Genomic DNA, 23,804 nt, shown 5'->3' with positions numbered 1-23,804 from the left:
TTTTTACTCCTATGCAAGGCCCACCCCCTCACCTTTTTCAAAAAAATATTGAAGCAGTCATTATTTCACATTTATTTACTAGAGGATAAACTAACATTTGAGAGCATGAAAAAATGAATTGGAATCAAAACAGTACTTTAAAATCATGTAGAAAAAAATAATGTAGTACAATAAGTGTCTAAAAACCAAGAAATAAAGTAATACAGTAATAGATATGTCTTGCAATAAAATATCACAAATGTTCCCAAGTTTTGAAAATCTTGCATCTGCCCCTAATTGACAACTGAGGGTAACAATAACAAAGAAATAATTGTATTAAGCAAAATGTCATTTACCAAAATGATGGAAAGCACTAGAGAAGACATTGGCTTTTGATTCTGAGTTACTAGTTTTGAATCCTCTCTATAAATATATTAAAATGCAAAGGTTATTTCCCTTTTTGGCTTCAGTTTCTTTACTTGTAAAAAGAGACATTATGATCAGATGATCTCTGAGGTCCTCCCACAACAAAATCTTACAAAATTACATGGCTACACAAGTAGTTCAAATTTGGAGATGTTGTTATATAAAATGGCTTTTCAGAAATTCCCCAAGTTATTTTATTGTTTCTTATGCTTAACATTACACTATACAAAAACAGGGACTTCTGTTTCCCTTTAAATGACTAACTCAAAGACAGAACATATTTCCCAAACCATTCATGAGCCCTTAAATTCTGGGGATATTATTAGGAAAATGTGGTGTTTTCATCTGGAGCAAAGTTGGCCTTACAAATATATAGTTGCCTAAATAATATGATTTGAAAAGTGCTAGGAAAGTTTCTTTTATCCTCAAATCCTCTCACATTAAAAAATTCACTCCATTATAAGGTCTAGTATTCCACCATTAGAAATTTATTCCTTTGGATTAGAAGACTGATAGGTCTTCAAGATGCTCTAATAAAATGGTTACCTATCCACTTTGGAAGGCACCTTTATGCTCACTCTCAGATTACATCCTGGAAAGAAATCCATTTATACATTTTTTATTCTTGAAAGTCAGTCACTGAAATAAACTAAGTCCTACAGGGATTGCAGGAGGAATAGGTCAGGAAATGGTGAGAAGGCTAAAAGAGAAGTAAAAAAGGTATTGCCAGAGACAGAGTTCAACTTACTTCACAATTATAAGGAGGAAATCTTTTGTTATCTGCAGTTGAAAGTCAGGATGGTAAGAGCTAAAGGACCACCAAACACCGAATATAAATAGGACATGATTTGATAAACCATATTTTGTCTCTGTTAAACAAATTTGCAAATAATATCTTGCTTATATGTTTATATATTCATTTTTTCATGTTCTTCCCTCTCATAATTTAATCTGTTTGAGGCCAGGGACTATGTAATCTATTTTTGCATGCTACTGTTTAGCATAGTGCCTGATACCGGTGATTAATGAATGATTGTTGCTTGCTTGAATTTTTAAAAAAAGTTAACTTACATGATCCAACATGCTCCCTTCTTCTGGAGTCCTAACTGAATTCAGGAGTTTTTTAATGTGATGTTTCTTTGTATCAGGATTTGTGTTTAATGGAACTACCTAAATCCCTAACAATATTTTGCATCTGCTTTTATTTTTTTCTAAATGTTTTACTTGGATTAGGTTTTTAAATAAACAAATCCACAGAATGGGATGAATGATGCTACATTTATTGGATTGTGAGTAAGTACTGGGGCTAAATCTTGAATAAATTTCTATTTATCTCCCCCCAATGCCTACAGTGTTTTCTTTATTCTCTTAATACAAAGTTGTTTGTTTGTTTGTTTTTTGGTTTGGTTTTATTTTAAATCACACAATTCTTATGGAAGCCAGAGGTGCCATTGATGCATCCAGATTGAGTTTAGTATCTTAAGATCTTAGATTCTGAACTGAAAGAGTCTTTAAGGATCATTTAGTTCACTTTTCTCTTTCCACATATGAGTAAACTGAGGCCCAGGAAGGTTAAGTGACTTGCCCAAATCTCAAAGTAAATAATTAAAAAAAAAAAAAAGAAAAACAATGACAGCAACAAAACAAATCAAGCAAAAAACAGGATTTAAGCCCAGGCTACCTCAGTTTTGAATTTAGCATTCTTCAAGTGTTACCAGACTTCCTCTTTCTTCCTTACCTGACAACCAGCAATTGGCACCCACACATACATATATACATATAGTCATATATATGTATAGTTTTATTTATATGTTATATTATATATGTGTGTATACACACATATATATAATGTGTATGTATACACACAAATACACACACACATACACACACAAACACACACACACACACACACATATATATATATATATATGTATGTATATATATATATATATATATATATATAAACAAAGCATAGAACCCAACCAAAATACCAAGCGGGACTATAAAATGTTCCCTTTCCATCACTTGCAGCCTTGGCACATAGTAGTAACTAAGTATGCATATGTTAAATGGAACCTAAGTGGAAAAGTTGATTTCACCCTGTTTTGAGAGCCAGCATTCATACTGTTAAGGTAAGAAAAAATGAACTGAGTTAATTAAAATGAAATCTTCAAAGTTCTTCATTATCTGGAAAACAACTAAAAAGTTGTTGTTTGTTTAACCTAGATTGGTAATTTTTATCACTGTAAGGGATTTCTAGTATGGAAACTCCCTTTACCAATATAGGTCAGCAATTGTTGTATAAATTTCCAGTCTTTCAGAGCTGCTCAGGAATGAAGAGATTGTGCCAGGCAATGTATGTCATGATTGGACCTTGATCCTTGGTCTTTCTGACTCTGAAGGAAGTTCTATTGCTCTCACTCAATTACGCCATGCTGACTCTCCATACTGCAATTAAGAATAACAAACATGAAAAACATATATATGGAAAAGTATAATGAATATTAGAACTGAAAGAAACCTTAGAGATAATCCAGCCCAACCTCTTTTTCTTACAGATAAGGAAAATGGAAAAGATAAAGTAAGATGGCCAACTTCTGTCTAGAGAGATGATTCCAGAATCTCTCTTTTTAGTTTTGACATTTTCTCACTAAGCTCCATAAAGGCAACTCTATTTTGATGTCCTATGGGTATCTCAAAATCAATATGTCCAAAACACAACTTATATTGGCTTCTAATTCCTCTTCTGCTGATTTCACCATTTATAGGCACCAATACTTTCTGGCTCTGAGGTAAGACTCCATAGATCCTCTAAACTAAATTGAATATACTTCCCACTAAACACATGTTCTCTTGGCTAAATCTAAGTTAAATAAAAAAAAAACCTATAGGATAATATATAATTTTATTATGTATCTATACAAAAGATAATTTTGTACAAGAACACAGAAGTGGATGAAATGATGTTTATGGATACTTTATGGTGAAATTAACATTTTACACAAAAAATTAAGCATATTTTCTACATAGTTTCACAATAAATGATTTAATAATAAAACAGCAAATAGCTAGCACTAATCCATCATGGTGAAAATTTTTAGTAAGGAAAGAGAGGATAGAGATACCATTTTAAAACAATCAGGCAGGAATTGGATGAGTGTAATTTATTCTGCTTTAGGACAATTTCTAGTGTATCTAAGTGGCACAGTGAATAGAGCACCTGGTCTGGAGTCAGCAAGACTTAAGTTCAAATCTGGCTTAAGACATTTATAATTGTATGAGTCTAGGCAAGTAACTTAACCCTATTTGCCTCATTTTTGTCATCTATAAAATGAACCAGAGAAGGAAATGGCAAAGCATCACAGTATCTCTACCAAGAAAAACCCAAATGTGGTTACAAAATCAGACATGGCTCAAATGACTGAAAAAAAAAACAGAATTTTTAAAGTTGATTTGGGAAGAATCAGTCAGTTCATGAGATTATGAAAATATAAGACTTGTTTTTAGAAGCAATGGATAATATAACCTGCATTTCCTCATAACCAATCATTCTGGAAGCCTTCCTTCTCAACTTTTCATACTTATTGCCTTCTAGAACTACTAATCTTCATCTCTATGTAAGCTTTACTATCTGATTTCTCTGTTCCTAGATCAATTGTGAATATCACATTTCCTACAATTTGATGATATATACCTTATATCTAGTTGCACATATCACATATATAATCAGATAAGCACAAATGGTTTCCTCCTTTAGAATGTAAGCTCATTGAAGATAGTAAATTTGTCTTTGTATTTCAATAATTTAGGATTATGCCTGATACTTGATGAGTTGATTGATCATAACCTCAGCCAGGGCCACATTGATGGCTCAAAATCCTCCTCTTCTAATCTTGTTGATTCAATCTTATAGTTGATAATGCCTGTTTCAAACCTTGTTTTCCTCTTTAAGTCCCCCAACTCCACAGTAAACATGACAACTATCCCAGGTAATTTAGCATGATTCATTACGAATTTTGAGAACCTCAAACTCCCTCTTCCTCTAACCAAAACTTTTCAGTTTCATCACCTTTCAATTCAATTACCTGTTCTTTCATATTTCACACACATGAAAATCTCACAGGAAAAGGTTTCTCTACTGTTTCCTAAGGTTAAATAACTATTATACTTGTTTCCATTCCCTATGCTTTTTATGCTCTTTATGCTCTATTTCTCAAATATTTTTTTATTTCCTCCTTTTACAGTCCCCTCACCCTTTAAAAATGTTTGGATCTCTTTAATGTTAAAATTGCTTTACTTCTATCAAATACTATCAATACTTGTTTTCATATTGAACTGTGAAAAAGCAGTCTGCATGCAACATCTCTACTTCTTCACCATGATTCTCTTGCAATCTGACCTAAATCACCAGGATTACCAAAAATATATATATGCAAATATATGTGTATATCTATCTATCTATCTATCTATCTATCTATCTATCTATCTATCTATTTAGATAAATAGATAGATAGATATACACCTTTACAAGTCATTAATGTCCTACTATTAAAAAAAGTTTATTTTTTCCATATTGATTTTTTTAACTTTTAAGACATTTGAGTTGTTAAACAACTTCTGAATACTCTTTGGAGAAATCATGGTATTCTGACTTTTATATTGCTGTAATCACTTGTCTGTCTTTTGGTTAGATCCTTATCTTTGTCTTGAATTAATAAGATAGAGACTCACCAAGATTCTGCCTCTACTTTTTATTCTCTATTTGTCTCAATAATAATAAGGCTAATCACTTTCAACTCTACAGCTTCAACTACTACTTTTAAACAAAGAACTTCTAAATCATATTTAATTCTAAGTTCTCTCAAGTTCTATCAATGAATCTACACTTACTTGTGGGGATTCTTGTTTTGGTTGTTTTATGGGCATCTTAAACTCAACTTCCCTATAAGTAAGCTTATTATCATTCACTCAAAACTTGTCCTTCCTTGCATGTCACTATTCCCATTAACGTTTCTATCAACCACACATTTTCTCACGTTTGCAAACTTTCCCCCTCTTCTCATATCTAATTAATTATCAAGCACTATTACTTCTTTCTTTATGATATCACTCAGAAGCATCCTTCAATTTCATAATTAAAATTTACAATCACTAAATGAGAAAAAAAACATCATTACCACTTGACTTTTAATAGACCTAATTCCAATGTCTCCACTCCAATCTACCTTCCATACAAATTCTATATTAATCTTCTTATTTCTAGATCTGGCTGTTTTTTGTGATGAAAAAAATTTTTAAAGATTTTATTTTGTATACCAAAAAGAATTTAAACTCCTTAACTTGGCATCCAAAGTTCTTTGAAATCTTTCACTATTTTATCTTTCCAGATTTAACTCTAAAATGCTCCCCTTCATACTTTCTATACTCAAGCCAAGCTAGACCATTGACCAATTTCCATACATACTCAATGCTTGGAGCTTTTACATATTGTTCCTAAGATATAAATATAACTCTCTGCACATATACATGTCCACAACTGCCTCTCACCATTTAAAGGGAAAATCAAAGATCACTTTGTTCAGGAAACTTTCCCTGATCTCACCTTTGAATTTGACATAGTACTTTTTTTTTCATCTCTAGTAAGAATTTGTAAATTTGTGTCCAATCTCATTTCTACCTACTAAACCTTTAGTTCAAAGGATGTAAGGTCTATGTCTTGTCATTCACTTGACAAATTAAGTTCTTCCAGTGCAAAGCACATTAGCTTCTGAAAATTCAGATGCATGTGTGTATATAAACAATAACATACACATGCATTTGACATATATATGCATGCATACAGCTAGGTGACATAGTAGAGAGTGCATGGAGTCAGGAAGACTTGAGTTCAAGTCCAGCCTCAAATATTTAAAACTAGTCATATCATCCTGAGCAAGTCACTAAACCCTGTTTACGTCAGTTTCCTCATGTGTAAACTAAACTGAAAAAGAAAATGGCAAACCATTACCATATTTTTGCCAATAAAACCCCAAATGGTGTCAGGAAGAACTGACCACAATTCAAAAAATTCAACAGCAACAAATACATTTATGTGTGTATGTATGTATGTGTGTGTGTATATATACACACACACATATATATATATATATATGTATATCAGGCTTACAATCATATATCTATAAACTTCTAACATAAGAATTGGAATCTACAATATGTACTTATTGTTATTATTGAAACAACTTTCAAATAGGATACTTTTGCTTTTTCGTTGTTTAAAAACTAAACTTCTTAGCTGAAAATCACCTTTGAAGTTTGAGCTCTAAAATAATAATCATCAATCACACTTACATAAAAAGATCATACATTTAGAGACTTAAGGGACCCAACTGAGGGATAGAGTTAAGGGATTGCTAAGGTCTCCCTGGTAGTAAATAAAGGAGCAAGGATTTGAACTCACATCATTTAACTTCAAAACCAAGACTTTTTCCATAAAGCCAAATTGTTTCCTATCAGTCTTTCAGACCTGCATAGTATGAAATGGATCATCCAAATTCCATTATCCCTCTTTTATATGAGGAAACTAAGATTACAAAAGTTTATGTGGCTTGCCCAAGGTCCCAAATGTGGCAAATGTTGTAGCTGATTTCATGCCCAAGTTTTCTCAGCTGAAGTGCAGAATTATTTCCACTAGAAATATTGAAATACATCACAAAATAACTTCATTTAATAAATAATTTCATATTAGCTTATCATGATGACAGCCCAAGTACTTCTCATGATCTATATTATATTGTAGTAAATGGCAGAAATGATATTGTGTAGCAGATAAAATAGAATATTGGTGTTCAGTCAAGAAAACCTGGATTCAAAGTCAACTTCAGTTCCTAATTAGCTGTGTGACCCCAAGCAAATTGCTTGATTTCCAAGAGCCTCATTTCCCTTATCTGTAAAGGAGAGATAATAATAGCAAGCTCATTGCCTGTGAGAATTATTTCATTCTTTGCTTTTGTGTTCCAGAATATTGCACAATATCAGGCATTTGTAGGCACTTAATAAATATTGGTTGATTGATTTGTATTTGGCATACCTGTTATGAGGATGAAATAAAATAATGTACATAAAATGTGTTTTTAAAACATTAAAACGCTACAAATATATGAACTACTATTATTATGTAATGTATAATCTGGATGTTTCTTACCTGGAAATATTTAACTATTTAACTCGAATTAATTTGAAGTAAGGTAGCATTAATAACTTGTGTTGTTTAAATAAGAATTGCAGTGTTTCTCATTAAACATTAAGAGAACAGTGGCTCCAGATCCCAACACTGTGTAGGATTTTTCTACAGAGGGTTTAATGGAAGATGTAGATGTGAACTGTGTATCATAAGAAGTTGTAGAAAGATGCTGGAGGAAGCATGAACACCTTGCTACAGTAAGTACATTCTGCTGTAGGATCTACTTACATTCCTGACAGGGTGCTTTTCTGATGCTAAAAGGTCAGGATTAGTCAAAATGAGTTCAGCCACCTTGCACAGAAAAAATGAAGAATGTGGGGTTGATATAGCTACCTCATGGGCCAGCCTTTAGAAACTTTTAAAATGAAATAAATATCGGGACACACCCAATATCCCTTTGGGTCCTTTCTCAAAAGGAGCAATATTCTCTAGTAATTATAGAAAGAATACTGAACTAATAGTTTAGCTACTGAGGTTTCTAGTCTTAGTCCATCTTCTAATTCACTACATGACTCAGGGCTAATCATAGAATCTCAGGGTTTTTTAAAGCTGGAAAAGCCAAAAGAGGTCATTTCCCACAGTCTTTGTCTTACAAATGAGGGGAAATGAGGCCAAGGTCAAACAGGTAGTAAGCAGCTGTTAGAATGTAAACTCAGGTCTTTTGACTCCAAATGTAGTGATCTTTACCCCCTCAGTGGACATCTTTTTTTTCTTATTTACAAAATGGGAGTCGAACTAGATGGATTCTGAGATTACTTTCCAGCTCTAAATACTAAGAATATTAGAAAAAAAGCATTCGTGTTAAAAAATTACATATTTTAGGAGAATGTTCAAAGTTTTTATAGAAGGCTTTTTCTTCAGGTAAATCCCTTCTAGTAGAATATGTTGAGATGATAGTTCTGAGCATTGAAGCTTTCCCAGGGTCCAATACCTACTCATACAGTTCTCTTAATCTCTCTCACATTCAAAAGAGAAATCAATACCTCAGCATCCTACTTCTGCAAGACTGACAACCTTTCACAGAACCTGCCATGGAAAATAATTCTTAATGCAAACAACTTAAATATAAAGTATTATATTAAAGACTGTTTACAAGGAATAGGGATGCAATTTCATCAAGAAAGCTTCAGGAATGGAGTTTAATTATCACAGGCCATTTGGATAACTACTATAATACCTTTTTTTTTCTTTTTTGTTTTTTATAACCCCTCTGCCCACAACAGTGATTCCATAGAGCAGTTGCATAATTGTTTGTTGACTGAAAACAATATGAGTTCAACAAACTTATAATATAGTATATATGTGAATATAAAAAGTATCTATATAATTATAAGGAATTACCTACTTCAAGGCAGGGCACAACGGATTAGTTCTAGAGATTTGCCAGAGGTCCTTAGTGATTAACTGATTTAACCAGGTTCATATAACCAGTAAATCTGAACCACCTCTTACTTAACCCAAGTCCAGCACACTATTTACTAAGCAAAACTGCCTCTAAAATATAATACATATTCACAAAAATCATTCACAGTCTTTATACCTTAGAAATAGATTTTCAAAATCATTAAAAAGTCATTCACAACAGCAATAACATTAAATATTTAAAAATTGTCATCTAATTGCTCAAATTAACATTGTGAAGACAATTATAAAACTATACTACCAGAAATAAAGGAATACAGCGGAAAATAGTTTGGACTTAAAGGTAGGGGACTTGAGTTTGATTCTTGACTCTGCCCTTTGCTACTCAACTGATCTTGAGAAAATCATTTGAGCTCAGCTTCCTTACCTGCAAAATATAGTATGTATAGTAGGCAATCTCCAAGAATCCTTCAGCTCTAAATCCTATGAAAATCTGAATTTAAAGATTTTCCATTCAGAAATGACATAATTAATAATTTTTCCTCACCCTTAAATGCCTACCTGCTGGATAGCAAACTTTTTGATAATTATTATTATTACCTTTAACATTTCATACATTATTTAAAGTGGTGATCCAACCATAGGATGATGCTAAAAAGTCAGAAAGCAAAATCAATGCTGCCATGTCTATGATGTTGACTGGCTCCAATCATAATCTAACATTAATATGATTATGGAATGTAGATTGTACGATTACATTTTACTGATGCTATCATCACTGAATATTATTCATTTATCATACAGAAATGACTACATTGAACTTATTTTCTTATCAAAACACAGAGGATGAAATATTCAACATGTGATTGGTGGACTACCGGACTTGACACCATGTAGCAGTTTGAGTGCTGAAATCAATTCTGACAACTTCCAGATGCAAAAGATAGAGAGAAAGAAAGAATACAATGAAAGGTAATGATGAAATTCTCAGTTCTGTATCTTCTGGAAATTCCAGTTTTAATAATCATTTATCTAGTCAGGAAAAAAGACATTTGTTTCCTCTGATTCTCTTCCTGTCCAAAATATAAATAAAGTAACATAAAAAAAAAAACACAGACAACTTAGATATCAGAAACCTTGCTTTCTTGAGACATTTTATTTGAAATCTCTGAAGACAGTAAAATCTTCAGATGAGTATAATATGTGAAAATCTGCAAGTGTAGCTATAGCTAACAGAGTTCTGTGCATCTATTAACAGTCAACAGAGAAGGAAAGGAGAGGGTCTTCATTGCTGGGAGGGTTCATACAATCAGTTTTGCTGTCATGGCTCTCTGTCAATCCTTTTTTAAGGAAGCCATTGCAGAAGTAATGGCATATTTTTTTTTATTCAGTATGGAAAGAATAAGAGAGTAAATGAGGCCTCATAGTCTTAATACTAAAAAAAATTTAAGAATCCTGATGGTCTGGGGTAAAGTGACATCTAGTGTTCACCTAATATAATCTAAAAAATGCATTATCCAGGTAACATAATAATAAAAAAATGCATCTGTTCAGTAGAAATGTATGGATTCATAGAATCATAGATAGTAAGGGATCTTTTACAGATGAAGAAATTATGAAATAAGCAGGTTAATTACTTACTCAAAGACATGCAACTGAATAAGCTAGACTAAGAAACTCCTAAATATGTTGATGATTCTTTACACTACTAATTTTAGTATAATTTTCTGTAGGTTTTGTTTAAACAAACTTAAAGTTCTCATATCTTTATGTCTTTAACACACACACACACACACCCAGAGAGAGAGAGAGAGAGAGAGAGAGAGAGAGAGAGAGAGAGAGAGAGAGAGAGAGAAAGAGAAAGAGAAAACAGCTCTGAAAAGTTGTCAGAATACATAATAATAGAGGTGGAAATGAATATATTTGAAGAAACTAATACTTACATAGTGTTGATCATGTTTTAGGAATGTATTATAAAAAAGAATTTTTCAGGACTGTGGGAACCTGAGTTTCCAGACTAGAATTAGCCTAATTCTAATTATATTAACATAATTTTGAAATAATTGTGTTTTAGGAGTATAATCATTTTAATAGATGATATTCATATGCAGAAATGTGAATTATCTCCTGTCTTCCTCAAAGACTACAATATCTTTTTTTAAATAAATAATTTAGACTAAAATAAACTTTTTAAAAAAATTTTTTAAACCCTTACTTTCCATCTTGGAGTCAATACTGTGTATTGGGTAGGCAATGGGGGTCAAGTGACTTGCCTAGGATCACACAGCCTGTGTGAAGTGTCTCAGGCTAGGTTTGAACCTAGGACCACCCATCTTTGGGCCTGGTTCTCAATCCACTGAGCTACCCAGCTGTCCCCTAAAATAAACTTTTAAACTTTCCCACAGAATATGTTTAAGAGATTGGTTTAAAAAATACCTCCATTTTGTTAACATTTCAAAATTTCTATGAAATATAAGTCGATTTTCTGCACTAGAATCTGCTAAAATTTTCACCATTGATCTGTTTCCCCCCATCTGTTAGAACAGAATATTTTGCCCTTTCCAAAAATAAGTGTACTTGCTGTGTTTTATTTATGATGTCATGGCCATCATCAGAAATTCCACAGTTAAAATGAAAGATGAGTCAGCAAGGCTGACACACACATAATGAAACATGAAACGAATGATTAAGATTCTTTGGGAGATTAGGTGTTTAATTTACTGCATGTAATAATTCAACCTCTAAAGAGATGGTTAAGTGGTTATATTGCAAAATGCACATTTCAAACGACCTGGTATTTCTCCCCTACCTTTCAATCTACCAACCCATCATATAAAACAGATAATTATTGTCTCCCTTAGCCTAATGCTTTAAGCTTGGTAGACTGAAGTAGCATTGTTATTTAAAAACAGAAAGTGTGCTGTAAATACTAATCAATAGCAGAAAACACACAGTACACTGTATTAATGGTTCACTGCAATGGAATTTTGTCATGTGAATACAAGCAGAATAAGAATCTGAGCTATATGACTTGAGATGGAAAAATTAGGGATAAATACTATAAATAGAATGAAAAGGGGTAAAGAAAATCAACTAGTGAATACTCATGACACTCAAAATTAGTTATATTCACATAGTCCTACTGAAGTTATAAATACACCTTGTACTTTATAAAATATCTGTTGTAGGTTAAAAGAAATGTAACTTGTCAATTCAAGTGTGTATTAGTATAATTTAAAACATAACTAGAATTCTCCTTAACTAAAACCATTAAAAAAGTTGTGCACCATTAAGAAAACTACACACTTGTTGATATTAAAAATTGACCTCTTTCCAATATTAATTAACCTTTGGCTACTCTTTTGGTAATCTCTTCTAAGGGAAATGAAATAACACTAAATGACTTATTTTAAATTACCTTTCAAAAGATGAATCACTGCATATGAATTAGGACCCAACCCCCAATCATATTGGCAAAGTAAAGGATATATCCTAAGTCATGAATCACCATTTAAAATATAGACAAATATTTGAGTAATGAAAATGTATCATATTTCATCAGTTTAATATAAATGACAACTAGGATATTATCATATGTTCCATTACTTTTTTTAAACTATTTACTAACTCCTAAACTTCTTACTTTCAATGTCCCAAATGCCATCAACCTGATATTTATCCTCCACAACTGACATAAAGTTTCCTAGGATATAACTCATCATTTCATACAATATGAGGTTCCAGTCTGCTATGAAAACACTAATTGTGTCTTTTAGTTTAGTTGTGTAAAGTAACCTACACCTCAAGAATATGTATTTAAATGCTATGCATTAATCACTAATCAATTGGTTGATGAGCTATTAGTATTCTTCAAAGTACATGGAATAAATGATGAATGTGAGGTTCATCTTTTAGATTAAACATTTTTAAAAACTGTCATCAAATGAGTCAGCATCATACATTGTCTATAGTTCAAACCTATGTTAATGTTTATGGTTTTGAAGATTATTTCACTTATACTAGAATACTTTGAAGGCTTCCACAGATATACAAACACAATATATAACTATGGTGGGGGGCATAATTGTAAATATAAACCATCATTCCAAAGAAAGTTTTTGGTTATAATGTATACTTCTCTGAAAATTATCACTACAAATCCTATTATTTTGACAAGGTTAATTAATTACCATAAGATGAGCTTTGATTATAGTTCTTGTCACAATTGCCAGGAATTTTCATTTTAAAATAACATTTTTTGAATAAACATATATGAAGCTTAAGTTTAAGATCCAATAGTAATACTTAAACAATTTCTCATCTATGTTTCTTGTGCTTTTATAATGAGCATCTATCTTCCTCTAGTAACTGAAACACAATGAAAGTATAGATGCATTATCACAAAGGAGACAATTCAGTCACTTTTTTCCAAAGCCTATTGCTTTTTTGGAACATCATTCAGTCATTCTGAAAAAGCTGGCAAAAGGTATTAATGGTTACACTGTTTTTAGTCACTGGTAGTGTTGGGGAAGGGGGGTGGGTGGCGGAGATATAGTTGGCTGTAACTTCATCTGTATGAATACAGCCATGCCTCCAGTTTTGAAAGCTTCTAGTGCCTGGTTGTAACCTGATGGGATGGTTCTCACTTTTTTTCCCCAAAAGATTTGGTTATGTTTTGGAAAACTCTTAAGGTGACCAAGAACTTTTTCCAAGTATGTGTCTGCAACATCTAAACCACTAGAAGTCTGGCTAAGAGTGTCCTGAGGACAGGGTGAATTGAGGCTGGAGTGGATGGTGAATAAGGATGGACCCTGGAAGAACTGCTCACAACCAAGAAGCTGTTAACTCAGATCAACCACTCACCTAAGTTTACAGGGCCCCCCTTCACCAATGCAGTCTAGTAGGGAGGAAGGACAAGATAAGAAGATTGGAGATTGTTGGGGTTGGGAAGGAGGGGTTGGGAGGAGACGTCCCTTTTACAATCTGGGACAGAAGCCCAAAGAAGAGCTGGACATAAATCCTTAAATGCTCTTACTGGTGAACAGAGGAGTGGGGGTGGGGGGTTGGAGGGTGTGTGAGAAGCTTCTCACCTCAAGTTAAATTCACAGCCCTGTGGTGCTAAGCCCTCCACACCACTCCAAAATAAACAGAAGAAGCAAAAACCAAGAAGTTTCTTTTAGAGTCAGAGATACAGTAGATGAAGGAAAAGGGAAGGAAAGAGAGTAGTTTTCCTCTACACGTTGGGCAGGAAAGACTTTCCTCGCGATCTATGTCAGCCCAGTCTCAAGGCTGACCCAAAACAAAATTCCCCCAACCTCTGCTCTCTGCCCCTCCTCCTGGGCAGGAAAGTTATCCCGGGGGTGACAACAGCAGCAGATGCAGCTGGATGGCTGCAGAAACAGTGGCCAACAGGCGCAATTGAGGGAATGTAGCGCACTTACCCAAGTGGGGACCAGGAGGGTGACCGGGCGCTCACGCGGTGCGGGGGGTGGCTGCTTCTCTGCCACACTCATTTCCTCCCATGCAGCTCGGGTCCTCTCTGCTTGGTGCTTGGCTCTGTCGCTCCTTTATCAGGCATTGAATAATCCCAGAGAGGAGCGGGGGCAGCCGCGGGCTCAGCCCCAGCGCTGCGTCCCCAGCTCCGGGCTCAGCTGCTGCTCAGGGCTTGTTAGTCCCTCTGTCAGTTGGTCCGTAGCTTACACCAGCTGAAGACGGGTGGTGGCAGCAAAGGCAGTGGCGGCCGCAGATCCAGGCCAGGCCATGAGCTCAGCTCCGCACTCCCAATGAGAGCAGCTCAAGAGCAGGGGCCAGGACACGCTCCCTGCCCAAGGGGGCTCGAGAAAGGGAGGGGCGCCTAGACAGAGAAGGGAACGAATGAACGCTGCTCCTCACCAGGTTGGGCTTTTGGGGCGAAAGCGATTAACGAATTCAGAAGGGAGAACAGCTGTAAGTTCAGTTTCCTCCTTCAGTTGGCTCTATGTACTGCTCTCTTCTTTCCACTTAGCCTTTTTGTCCACTCAGACCCCGCAGTTTCCTTACAGCCATCTCGCCACCAAGAGCTGCTACATTTATGTTTTTTACCCATGGGTTTTCCTCCATCCTGACCCTCTTCCACCCTGGGAAAATGTTGCACAACCCTTGAACTACTTTTCAAAGGATTAAGACACTTTGTTACACATTGAAACATATTCCTGCAAATGGGCTACATCAAGGTTTATGGCCATTTCCCCTCCATCCTAGGAAAACTATCTTATTCTGCCTCCCTGGTGTATAATTGGAGCTCCCATCCCTCTTTTTGCAAAGTACTGAGTGCTCCCTAGATTCTATTCACTGAATCCCTACAATTTGCACCTGCTGGTCTTGGCCCTCTGCCTCTTTTTCCATTGCCTGGCAAGCTATCGCCCAGGTTTTTTTTTTTTCCTCTCCTTTTTACTCTTTGCTGGGTGGTGCTTTTCTTACTTATCTGATTTTAACTTTAACACCAATAAAATAAAATAAAAGTCTCAGAAAGGCACCAATTTTGGACATGACTTATGGAATACCTCACCTGAAACAAACCCCACAGAATCTTAACGCTGGAAGAGAATCTTAGAATAGTAGGATCAGGAGTTGCAAAAGACCATCTACTACAACTCTTTTTTTACAGATGAGGAAACTGAGGATTGGAGAGAGGCACCAGTTTGCCTAGTAAAAGCAGAATTCCAAGCAAAAACCTCCAATATGACATGCCTCCACTAGACATCTAGTCAAAACAGTACATGAAGTTATATTTTTTATAACATCTAGCAAGAGGCTATCTGACCTCTTTTAAGAAAGACTTAGTGAAGAATCCTGCCTCAAGGTCAGCCCTTTTTTTTTGGAAGGTGTTAATAATTACCAATTTTTTTTTCTTTTTTATTAAAAGAAACTGACTAAAATTTTAAACTTACTAAAACTTTAAGGACACTTATTATGGTGCTGATCCCATTTAATGTTTTACTCCTATTTCTTCCTGTCTTCAATAGCAAAACAGAGAAAACCTGAACCCTATACCACAAAATAGGTTAATGAATCTTCAAGCATACTGCCTATCCATTTTCTTTTCCAGGTTAAGTGTCAGCAATTTCTTAAATTTAACCAATGTTATCCCATCATCATCTTGCTCACCCTATAGGAAGCTGCATTCACTTCTAAAAATTGGTTTTGCCCAAGATAGAATATGGGTAACTGAGAGTTCATTGGAGATAGTAGTAGCAAATAACACTGAAGAGTACCATATTTGTTTGGTTTTATTTTTTTTCAATGAACTATAGACAGTGTACTCCCTTTTTTATTTCCATCTTCCCACAGAGGATTTAGTCACCCATAATTTCATTCTTTCTTTTCTGAAGGTTGGAAAAGAAAAGTGGATCTAAGATTATATAAGAGCAAGCTATGTCTAAGAACAAAGAATGTTCCCACCTGTCATTAAAATCTTTCCTGAGTATTCCTATTTTAATAGTTAGATCCTAGAAGAGTCATTCCAGTCAGAATTAATATCTAGACCACAAAGAATTGGAAAAGAAGAAAAACATGTACATCAACATTAGCATTATTTAGATATGTTTCCATTTATAAAGGATTCGTTCTCTAAGGGCAAAAAGAATACTCTATTAATACTTTATTTATAGTAAAATTAAGGGATAGAAGGGAAAAACTCTTTATTTGAGATACAAAAAAATAGTAATTCAGGACATTAAAACCATACTTGGTAGGTATATTTGTAGTGTAATATATTACCCAGGGGACATTGTTAGATCAAGTGGTCAAAATCAAGGAAATATTAGATTGACTAAATGCTAATCAAATTTAGGATTAGAATTTTAGAATTTTGAGAGAACTCCCTCAAAGTGAACCCCAAAGGCTTTAAATGTATTTGTCCTAGGGTTACACAGCATAAAGGCTATTAATGATTCAAATTCAGATCCCTTGAAGTCAAATTCAGCACTCTGTTCTATGTATCATGTATCACCCTTATTCAGAATAGGGACTCTAATCTAGGTAAAGAGGTACTGAGGCCACTGAGGTGGTAGCGCTGAGAAAGGTGAGAAGGGATCAGATTTAAAAGATACTGAATAGATCCACAAATGACTGAACATATGAGTGAGGTAGTGTCAGTCAGTTAAAAAACACATTTTAAATACATAGTTTGTATCAGGCTCTGTGCTAAGTATTAAAGATCCAAAGAAAGGAAAATAAAATAGTCCCTGTTCTCAAAAAACTCACAGAATAATGAGGAGAGAATGCAAAGGACTATATACATATACAAATAAGATATAGACAAGAGAACAGTCTCAGAGGGATGGTATTAAGAAGGACCAATAAAGACATCTAATAGAAGTCTCAACTTTATGTGAGACTTGAAGGAAGCTAGAACTCAGGTACAGAGATAAGGAGGCAGAAAATTCACTGGCATGAGGATAGTCAGCGAAAATGCTCACCATAAAATGGATTGTCCTGTTTGAAGAACAGCAAACAGTCTAGGGTCACATTATCAAAGAGCATATGAAAAGAAATAAGGTATAAGAAACCTGGTAAGATAAAAAGAAGTCAGGTTAAGAAGGACCTTAAAGGGTAGAGCCAACAGGCAATTAGTAGCAGCAAAAACTAGAACCACACAGATAATCCTCCCCAACCAACCTTAAAATATTGCCACAAAATGATGAGTCACAGAACAAACAACAAGATGGAGTAAGGGCTTCTCCTGCAGAAAATAACTTGAAAGATAGCTAAAGAGAATCAATTTTCAAAGGATAAGGGGAAACTGGAAGTATATTGCACACAGAGGAGTGCTGGCCTAACACCACCCCATCTATGGCACCAGGAACCAATATTCTGTATAGGTCACCTTTGGGACCCTGGAACCCTACCTAAGCCAACAGCAAAGTATCCCATACGTATTCCTTGAGGTCACAAGGTCTGGCCCCAGCCATCAGTCAGGCACCCTTTCAAGCCTGGAATGAAATGCCTAACCCCAGGGCAAAATAGCTCATAGTGCTATGTCCTACAAATCATCAGAAGAGAAGACTGAATGAGCAGTTTTCAGAACTCCAAGTCTATAGGTAAAAAAAAAAGGCTGGGAAAATGAGTAAACAGTAAAAGAAACACCAAACCATTGAAAATTACTATGGAGACAAAGAGCAAGGAATAAATTCAGTAGGGCCTGGTGAAAACAAAACAACCACATGCAAAACCTCAAAGAAAAGTGGAAATTTGTCTCATATCTTAGAAGAACTCACAAGGGAATTCAAAAATTAAATAAGATAAGTGGAAGAAATTGAGAAAAAGAAATGAAATTAATGCAAAAAGAAAATAACAGCTTAAACAGTAAAATTGGTAAACTGGAAAGAGAGGTAAAAAAATCAAATGAAGAAGAGTTTTAAAAAGCAATTAACCAACTAGAAAAAAAAAAACAAATAAAATAGAGCACTGACTAATTTAATTTAAAAGGAAAGAAAAGAAACAAATTTCCAGTATCAAAAATGAAAAGGGTGAATTCACTTCCAATGAAGAAGAAATTAATACAATAATTAGGAACTATTTAGCTCAATTATATGATAATAAATAAGATGATCTAGGTGAAAAATACAAAAATATACAAAATATAAATTGCCTAGAATAACAAAAGATGAAATGGAATACTTAATCCCATTTTAAAAAAGAAATTGAACAGGCCATTAATGAACATCTTAAGAAAAAATCCCCAGGGACAAATGTATTAAAAAGTGAATTCTATCAAACATTTAAAGAATAATTCATTCCAATACTATATAAACTAGTTGGGGAAATAGAGAGAAGAGAAATCCTACCAAATCCTTTTTATGGCACAAGTATAATGCTGATACCTAAGCTAGGAAGAACAAAAACAAAGAAAGAAAATTACAGGCCAATTTCCTTAATGAATGTTGATGCAAAAATATTGAATAAAATATTAGCAAAGAGATAACAGCAAGTTATCACAAGGATTATTCGCTATTACCAGGTGAGATTTATACCAGGAATGGAAGGGTAGTTTAATATTAGGAACATAATTGACAATATCAATAACCAAACTAAGAAAGCACACAATTATCTTGATAGATGCAGAAATGCAACACTCATTACTATTTAAAACACTTTAACTGTCTGCCTTTTGATCCAACCATACCACTGCTGGGTTTATATCCCAAAGAGATCATAAGGAAAAATACTTGTACAGAAATATTTATAGCCATACTCTTTGTGGTAGCAAAAAATTGGAAAATGAGGGGATGCCCTTGGTTTGGGGAATGGCTGAACAAATTGTGGTATCTGTTGGTGATGGAATACTATTGTGCTGAAAGGAAGAAAGAACTGGAGGAAATCCATGTGAACTGAACAAACTCCAGGAACTGATGCAGAGTGAAAGGAGCAGAACCAGGAGAACCTTATACACAGAGATGGATACACTGTAGCACAATTGAATGTAATGGGCTTCCCTTCTAGCAGCAATAATCTGGGACAATTCTGAGAGACTTATGAGAAAGAATGCTATTCACATCCAATGAAAGAACTGTTGAAGTAGAAACACAGAAGAACAACTACTGCTTTATCACATGGGTCAGTGGGGATATGATTGGGGATTTAGACTCTAAGAGATCACCCTAATGCAAATAATAATAATATGGAAATAGGTCTCTTGATCAATGACACAGTGGAATTGCTCATTGGCTACAGGACTGGGGTGAGAGGAGGGGAGAGAAAGAACATGAATCATGTAACTATGGTATTTTAAATTAATTAATTAAATAGAAATTTTCAAATTAAAAAAAAAAACAACACTTGAAAGCATGGGCATAAAGGGGCCTTTCCTTAAAATAATAAGTCCAATCTACCTAAAATGATCAGAAAGTATCATCTGCAATGGGGTAAGTTAGAAGCCTTCCCAATAAGATCAGCAGTCAAGCAAGGATGTCCATTATCAGCACAATTAGTTAATATTGTACTTGAAACTCTAGCTTTAGCAGTAGGTGAAGAAAAGGAAATAGATGGAGTTAAATTAGGCAATCAGGAAATTAATCTATCATTTTTTGCAGATAATATGATGGTAAATTAGAGAATCCTAGAGAATAAACAAAAAAAACTACTTGAAATCATAATCATTAATAACTAGCAAAGTTGCAGCATACAAAATAAACCTACATGAATCATCAGTATTTCTATATATTTCCAACAAATTCCAGGAGCAAGAATTAAAAAGAGAAATTCCATTTTAAATCACTCTAGACAATATAAAATAATTGGGAACCTATTTGCCAAGTCAAACACCAAAATTATATGAACACAATTACAAAAAACTTTTCACACAAATAAAATTAGATTTGGAAAACATTCATTACTTATGGGTACAATGAGCTAATATAAAAAAATAACAATCCTACCTAATTTAATTTATTTCTTGAGTGCCACACCAAAGAATCAAAACACTATTTTATAGAACTAGAAAAAAACAGTAGCAAAATACATCTGGAAGAAGAAAAGGTCAAGAATATCAAGGGTACCAATGAAAAAAAAATGTGAAGGATGGTGGCCCAGCAGTACCAGGTCTTAAATTGAACTATAGAGCAGTAATCATAAAAACAATCTCATATTTTCAGAAAAAAAGAGTGTATCACTGAAATAGAGGGGGATAAATGACCTCGGCAATCTAGTGTGTTTTATAAGTCCAAACAGACCCAAGCTTTTGAAATAAGTATTCCAATATTTTATAATTATTTATTATTATATATTATTGGGTACTATGTTAATTATTAGTATATTAATGTAGTGATATAATTATGATTATAAATAATTAAAAATGATAATTTGGGATAATTCACTATTTGAAAAAAATGCTGGGAAATTTAGAAAACTGTAACAAAGATTAGATGTAGAACAGTATCTCACACCTCATACCAAGATAAAGTCAAAATGGGTATATTATCTAGATGTAAAGAGTGATATAATAAGTAAATTAGGGAAATACAGAATCATTTACTGTCAAATCTATGGATAAGGGAAAAATTTATTACCAAACAAGATAGAGAGCATTATAAGATATAAAATGAACAATTTTGACTATATTAAATGTGACATTGAGATAGGAGAGTGGAATTCCAGATGCAAGAGAGGGGATCAAGCCCCAGCTCAGAATTCCAGAAGCCCTCCCCCTGAGAACTCTGGATGAGGGGGCAGTTTAAGGCAGTTAAGGGAGTTGATTCTTGGGGGTTGCAGTGAGCAGGTCACTCGGTTTGCTGATCCCAGATCTTGAGGTTCTTGAGAGCTTTAGGGTTGAATCTATACAAGGCCTAGGTCAGTTCTCTGCTGTCAACCTTGCTTTAGCTTGACTAGACCTTCAAACAACATTGCAACTATTATTATTTAGTTATTTAGATACTAGAAAAGATTAATTATAGGCTTTAAGGGCAAACTAGCTATAAAGGATACCTCTCCCTTCTGAGGGGTGGGGCTGCTTGGACCTAACAGTTTGGGTCTTCCCTGACCTTATTTTATCCTTGTTAAATCTACCTTCCTTCCCTTCCCCACATATCATTAAACCCTTCATCATTTGGGAGCTGTGCCTGGCTATTATTTAGGGAAATATTTACACCTCCTCAAGCTGAGCTCCTCTTGCCCTGTGGCCCAAAAGCTGGACCCTTCCTCTGTCCCTGAAAGCTTCATGACACCAAGCTTCTCCTATTTTCCCCTACTCAAACCTGTGGGGAAATAATTTAGAGAAAGTTAACATCTTTAGGAGATCAACCTTACCTAGTTTCCTCACTGAGATCAGAAGGTAACAGATCAACCTCCATTTTGCAACTGATTCCTAACTGCTTGGTGGGAGGGGGGAAGTAAAGGAGTACTCCCAAGATTGTACCCCTCCCTTTTCACTCAAGCCTGCTGAGAGCCTGTGTTGTGCTCTCCCTATACCAAGGGACAACTAAGTCTTGATTTCTACAGACCACTGGCATTTTTACAGCTCCCCACGAATATCACTGTTTAACCAATATAACATAAATTAAAAAGGGTTACTAAAACCAAATCCAGTGCAATCCAGACTAGAAGCAAAATAAGAAACTGGGGAAAATTATTATGACTTTTTTTTTCTGAAAAAGGCATCATTTCTAAAATATATAAATGAGTAGAATTTATAAGAATAACTCATTTCCCAATTGACAAATGACCAAAGGGTATGAATAGGCAGTTTTCAGATGAAGAATTCAAATCTATCAATAATCATATTTAAAAATGTTCTAAATCATTCTTGATTAGAGAAATGCAAATTAAAACAATTCTGAGGCAGCACCGCACACATTTCAGATTGACCATTATGTCAGTAAAGGAAAATAATAAATATTGGAGGATATGTGGCAAAATTGTGACACTAATATATTCCTGTTAGAGTTGTGAACTAATCCAACCATTCTGGAGGGCAATTAGAAATTATGGCGAAAGGACTATAAAATGTTTGATCCAGTAATAACACTACTAGGTCTGTATCCCCAAGAGATTAAAAAATGGGAAAGGACCTGCTTGTATAAAAATATCTATAGCTGCTCCCTGTATGATGGCAAAGAAATGGAAACTGAAGGGATGTCCATCATTGACAAATGATTGAATGTATTGTAGTATATTATGGTGATGGTATGCTATTGTACTGTAAAGAATGATGAACCCAATGAAATCAGACTGAACTGGAAAGACCTTTAAGGACTGATTCAGAGTGAAATAAGCATAACCATGAAAACAGTGCACACAGTAAGAGCAATATTGTAGAATGATCACCTGTGATAGACTTAGCTATTATTGACAATAAAATTATCCCAGATAATTCTGAGGGAATTATGACAAAGAATGTTATCTGATAAGGAACTATTGGCATCAGAATTCAGATGAAAGCATATGATTTTTCAATTGTTTATATTTGGGGGTTTGGTTTTATAAGATTACTCACTTATAAAAATGATCAATATACAAATATATTTTGCAACATAATATATGTGTAACCCAGACTGAATCACCTACTAGCACTCACCTGCCAGCACTGGATGGGGGAAGGAGATAAGTTTAATCATATAACTTAGGAAAAGTTGTATGGAAACTTATTATTACATGTAATTGGTAAAAAGTTAAAAATTAAAAAGAAAAAAGAATGGCTTTAAAAGCCAAGTGTACTTCCTATCTGGTACTGAGGCACTGGAAAGACACTGTAGTTTGTTGAATAGGATGATGATCATAGTCAGAAATAACATGATAGCTTAATAGAAGATGGGTTCATTTGAGGGAAAGGTAGGGAGACCCAAGTAGTAGGAATTTGTCAATAGTCAAAGCTTGAGATAGTTGGAACCAGCACTGGTATTTTGGCAGTATCAGAGGAGAGGAAGGAAGCTTACAGAAGAGTGGTTAAAAAGGTAGAAATAATTAATTGATAACTGATCGGGTATGCGGGGGCGGGGGGAGGTGAGAGAGAGGGAGAAGTAGTAAGCCTGGGTGACTAGGAAGACTCAATGGTAATAGGGAAGTTAGGAAGAGAGGAAGATTTTGGGAGAAGTTAGGTAATGAAATTTATTTGGCCATGATTGAAAGTGTCTGCTGGACATTTAGTTCAAGATTTTCAATATGGAATTAGAAATGTAAGACTGGAGGTAGATGGAGAGGTTAGGTCTAAACAAGTATATCTAAAAATCATCTGAATTGAGACAATCAAGGACATGGGGGGAGATAACATCATCAAGTGAAAATATCCATAGGGAAAAGAGAAGGGCTGAGCCTGGGGGCTGTA

The 23,804-nt window shown here is 34.5% G+C and overlaps 1 protein-coding gene across 1 annotated transcript in view; it reads right to left on the bottom strand.

Moving 5' to 3' along the window:
* Nucleotides 1-14,520, bottom strand: part of SNTG2 (syntrophin gamma 2) — a 622,101-nt gene extending 607,581 nt beyond the window's left edge. The window contains exon 1 of the mRNA XM_044660932.1: nt 14,449-14,520. Coding sequence (XP_044516867.1) covers nt 14,449-14,520 — 72 coding nt within the window. The remainder of the gene's footprint in view (nt 1-14,448) is intronic.
* Nucleotides 14,521-23,804: the final 9,284 nt, after the last annotated feature.

Source organism: Gracilinanus agilis, chromosome 2 (assembly GCF_016433145.1).
Source record: "Gracilinanus agilis isolate LMUSP501 chromosome 2, AgileGrace, whole genome shotgun sequence".
Lineage (NCBI taxonomy): Eukaryota > Metazoa > Chordata > Mammalia > Didelphimorphia > Didelphidae > Gracilinanus > Gracilinanus agilis.
The sequence above is the reverse complement of the archived record's forward strand: the minus strand, read 5'-3'. Positions and strand labels throughout refer to the sequence as shown.